The sequence below is a fragment of the Saccostrea echinata genome, unplaced genomic scaffold (assembly GCF_033153115.1).
Source record: "Saccostrea echinata isolate AGI-Se365-2 ecotype Australia unplaced genomic scaffold, CSIRO_AGI_Sech_v1 ptg000001l, whole genome shotgun sequence".
In the NCBI taxonomy this organism is placed as follows: Eukaryota; Metazoa; Mollusca; class Bivalvia; order Ostreida; family Ostreidae; genus Saccostrea; species Saccostrea echinata.
Genome location: NW_026889750.1, coordinates 47,574,965 through 47,579,798, shown reverse-complemented (window position 1 = coordinate 47,579,798; position 4,834 = coordinate 47,574,965). Strand labels below are relative to the sequence as shown.

Here is a 4,834-nt window from a genome sequence, read left to right as displayed (position 1 = left end):
CCCCCCCCCCCCCCTCCATCGAGAAACATCAGAGCCTCTCACCCTGGGACCAGAAGTTTGCACATCATAAGTAATCACTTTGTTTATCTGCTTAACACTGAGGAGCAGACAGGATTTTGGAAGAGGCATCCTTGCTTATCATAACAATGTACTTAATTTGTTTAAATAATACCAAGGAGCAGAGAAGAAGATTTTTAAATCATTAATGCATTTTCACTATATAATAAATAGAGCCCCACCCTAACACCAGAACCCCTGATCCAGGGGCTATGAAATTCACAATTTTGGAAGAGGCATCCTTGCTTATCATAACTATGTATTTAATTTGTTTCAGTAATACCCAGGAGTAGAGAAGAAGATTTTCAAAGAAATAATGCACTTTCACTATATATCAATAAGGCCCCGCCCTAGCACCAGAACCCCTGACCCTGGGGCTATGAATTTCACAATTTTGGTAGAGTCACTCTTGCTTATCATAACTATGTATTTAATTTGTTTCAATAACACGCAGGAGTAGAGAAGAAGATTTTCAAAGAAATAATGCACTTTCACTATATGATCTATATAGCCCCGCCCTAGCACCAGAACCCCTGACCCCGGGGCCATGAATTTCACAATTTAGGTAGAGGGCTCAATGCTAATTACAATCATGTCAACAGTTTGACTGCTTGATGTCCAGGAGTAAGGAAGATTTTTAAAGATTGCATTAATTTTGGTGGTTTTAGCCCCACCCCTCAGGCCCCAGGAGGGCAGGGACCACGAAATTCACAATTTTTGTCCCCCTTCACCCACAGATGCTAATTGCCAAAATTGGTTGAAATTGGTTGAGCGGTTTCAGAGAAGAAGCTGAAAATGTTTAAATGTTAACGCACGACGCACGATGGACGACGGACAAAAACGGATAGCAATAGGTCACCTGAGTCACTCAGGTGACCTAAAAATTGAGGTACCTTACCAGGTATTTGAGCAAGATACCAGAGGGCAATATTTCCTATATAATCCATTTAGGTAATGTTTTGATCTGCCAGTGTTACAATCTTTGTTGTACTTATTTTTTAAAACATATTGAAAACAATTTAGAAATCACAAGAGAGTGACAATTATGAATAATTTTTGATATAATACCAAGGTATACAAAACATATAATTGACGTGTCGTCTGACCTTAAAGGTTAATACTTGTTATCTTTATAATAATTCATCTTATCCAGATTTAACTCGTGCATGTAAATATTTCAGTGTTATAAAATTCCGATTCAACAAAAATTTACGATGTTAAAAAAAAAAATGTACAAGATAACATTAAAAATAAGTATTTGATGAGATTGAAGCTCTACTGATTAAGCTTATATATAAGTACCAGAACTGATTTAGCTTTACATTAACCGAATTTTAATGACAGACGACAGGGGGATTTTTTTTTTTAAAGATTTCATTCATTTTCCTACATTTAATAACCACTGTATTATTTCCATTGAATGCCATAGTGTAGTTACTGATATCAATTACATATCAAGCAAAATTGAGGAAGAGTGACGTTCCGACAGAATTTTACATAAATTTCTTTTTTTGGAGCCATGGCAAAGCCAACTGTCAACATCAAATAACAAATGAAAAGTATTATGTAGCGTTTCGCAGTCTTCCTGTGTAGGAGATTAAAATTAAAATTTGAGCAATTCAGTAGGAGGGGTAGCGTTTTGAAAAGAGGTTCACAGAGATTTCTATTTTTAGTAAAAATAGCAGTACTGTTAGTTGAAATAAAAAACAAAACAAAGCAAATAAAGGAGTTATGCATTAAGTGCAGTCTACTTGTGTAGCAATTAAGTACTTAGAAAAATTGTTTACAGAAAAACAGACCAACAGACAAATAAATCAACAAACGGACGATGGACACTTTACCATCGCATAAACTCTTCTAGTCTTGGACCAGTAGAGCTAAAACAACTCAAAATGCATTTTTTTTTTTAGAAAGTCATACATCAGTTCATGTTACTTTTTTACATTTTCCAATAGGACTTTTTTTGAAAGACAATTCTTTGTTCATTTAACTTAGTATAATTTGTTCAACTTGAGAGACAAAAATAACGAACTCTCATTGGAAAACGACTTGTTACTATTCATCACAATTTCTTCCCTCCTATATTTACAACTCTAACAACTCATTTCCTTAGCAATATTCCTAATATTACTTTTAATTTAGCACCATTAAGTAACAACTTGTTGTCCTTGACACACATTCGCACTCGTGAAAATAGAAAAAAAAATCCTGTCTCACGAGTGAAATAAATTCAATATCCAATCACAAAACACTGAATATACCCTATTTACATCACAATAATGATAATTAGAAACCCTCCTCATAATACATGTATGTGATTCTCTGCTTATAATTAAAACCTCGTTTTTGTAGAGTACATGTTACTCTTTGTTGAATGGATTAGTAGCGAGAAAGTTTATTTTTTCAATGACATAGACTAAATTAAATTAAATTTTGGAGGATGCAAAACCACATTTTGCTAATCTCTTATTATTTATTGGAATGGACAATCACCTGGCATTATCAATTAGATATCAACAATAGTAAATGAGTAAAAGTTATATATCACAGTGTGAGTCAATAACACGTATAAATTATATCCAAATATCGTTATAAACAGCACCACGCTGATTTACAGAATTTCACAATCCTTCTATTAATCAGCATTACTTTGCAAAATATTTTTGAAAATTTGAAGATGTTCTTTATTTAGATTGACAAAATCATAGAACGTTTTTGCCCTTTCTTTTCTTTTTCGTCCAGATCCTGGACTACATTTCTGCACTATATCAAAAGGCACATCTCCAATTTTCTCAAAGGTGTCGTTGATAATGCTGGAATCAATGTCATCTAACAACATTTCAGTGTTCTCAAATAAGCCTGAAAAAAAAAGAAAAATGTGCATATTCTTTTGCATTACTTCTTAAAAATATTTCATTTGAGAAAAGACTTTTGAAATCAATTACCATTTTCCTCAGCCATTGCAGAATCACAAGTAGGGATTTCCTTGCTTCTGTACATATCTATCACACAGTTCATTGTATTCTTAAAAACTTTACGTTTCTTTCCACTTAGAAATAACAGAATGGCCTTTGCAGTCTGTTTCCGAGCATGGGTGGGACTGAAGAGATCCTCTATTTCTCTATGATATCCAGGTAAACATGTTTTAAGAAATTCTTTCACTATACTAGGCTCCATGTTTTCCAATATCTCTTTCTCGAAAGGAAGTGAATTATTTTCAATCGATTTCCTCCCTTTGAATAGTGGGTCTTGGTAATTAAAAAAGAATATATAAAATGTATTCATAATTTAAAATTAATTTTAAGTTGTGTACATTTGTTTCCTATTTTGAAATTTACATTATAATTGATAGTTTTAATTTTTTAAATATAAACTATGTGCATATTTTCAGTCATTCATTATCATCATAAATCAGATTCTGTTTAAACAAAAATATTGTTGGAGATTAAACTTCGTTTATTTTGTTGATTACCATAATTAATAAAATTAAATCCCGCAGTAATTTTTATATGGTACGTTATATATTTAATATGGTTATTTTTGGAACAAAATAAAGCCCCTCCCCCCAACATTTTACATGTACTTCAAAATTTAACGATATTTACTCCCCACTAAACTTTGCTTTCACGGTGGTTACCTTCCGCACATGAATTTTTCCAAATTTTGCATTTAATGTTGTGACAATCAGTTTTTATGTGAAAGCCAAGTCCTTTCATTTCACCGTTTATTGCCAGGACAAGAAGTTGTAAACGGTCTTGTATTCTGCTGTGGCGTGGTTGAACTTGTACATACAGTATCAACATGCATTTGGATTTCAACAAACCTAAAAATAATTATCAAGTACAGTGGAGATTAGAAGAGTCAAAAAAGTGAATTTTGAAGGAAAAAATTCTTAATGTACATATCGCATGTAATTGATTAGAAAAATTAATGCATCTTTCCATATTTCATTATAGATTCAGAAGAAAATGTGTTATACAATACAAGCTCCTCAACCCAGAAAGCATCTAAAGACCTCTTTAATCATTTCTTTGAAAGACTGGAGACTTTCTACATGTACATGTATTATTAATCATAAAGTCGAAATTCTTATTATCAAATATTAACAAGACAGTTTACCTGGTTCTATAATCCAATTCTTTGTTTCTATTCTAAAGACTCTAAGTGACCATATGTTTGACAAATTAATCTTTGTCATTTCTGTGACGTTTTCTTTTGGCAGAGAAAATACTAATATTAATGACCCTTCTTTGACACCACAAAGTTTAATTTCCCTAGGTTCTAAATGAAGAAGAGTCGCTAGTATTTCACGAATTTCCTCCATTTCACGGCGAACAGTGTCATTCGATATATCCAAGCTGGTATGAAGAGTTATTAATTCATGGTTTTGACCTAAAATGGAAAGAAACACTCTAGCTTGTGATTCTTGATTACGTTTTAAATTGATTTGTATGTTTGTAAATAAAAAAAATCGCGTTTTACACTTGATTTTAATACAGGTAAGACACTATGTAAAGTTTTAAACAAATTTAAAATTTTCCAGCAAATAAAAATAAATCATTCTGTCATTCAAATCGGAAGACTTGGTCTTTACATTGAGGCGTCTTGAAATAATACTTGTTTACCTTCCCTTCAAGAAAAGAATATAAACCCTAAAGAGTGCAAGAGTGAATAAACCATTCTAACTTTGTCTAAAACAGTCATAGTTTGTTAAAAAATCCATGTTTAAAAAATTTCAATCTCACAACCCTCTGATGTCGACGTCACTGCTTACGCA

General features: G+C 32.4%; 1 protein-coding gene across 1 annotated transcript; it reads right to left on the bottom strand.

Moving 5' to 3' along the window:
• Positions 1 to 2,544: 2,544 nt before the first annotated feature.
• LOC133180289 (uncharacterized) lies at positions 2,545 to 3,288 on the bottom strand. Its single transcript, XM_061314831.1, has 2 exons — positions 3,003 to 3,288; positions 2,545 to 2,916 (listed from the first exon to the last, which is right to left on the bottom strand). The coding sequence occupies exons 1-2, from the start codon at positions 3,232 to 3,234 to the stop codon at positions 2,693 to 2,695; spliced, it is 456 nt and encodes a 151-aa protein (XP_061170815.1). The 5' UTR covers positions 3,235 to 3,288; the 3' UTR covers positions 2,545 to 2,692.
• Between the last annotated feature and the right edge of the window lie 1,546 nt (positions 3,289 to 4,834).

What these genes read in the sequence shown, in the direction of transcription:
- LOC133180289 (XM_061314831.1), bottom strand. Translation starts at nt 3,234, where the DNA reads ATGGAGCCTAGTATAGTGAAAGAATTTCTTAAAACATGTTTACCTGGA. An exon ending in TGCAATGGCTGAGGAAAATG is followed by an intron (nt 2,917 to 3,002) that starts GTAATTGATTTC and finishes TTTTTTTTTCAG; the next exon opens with GCTTATTTGAGAACACTGAA.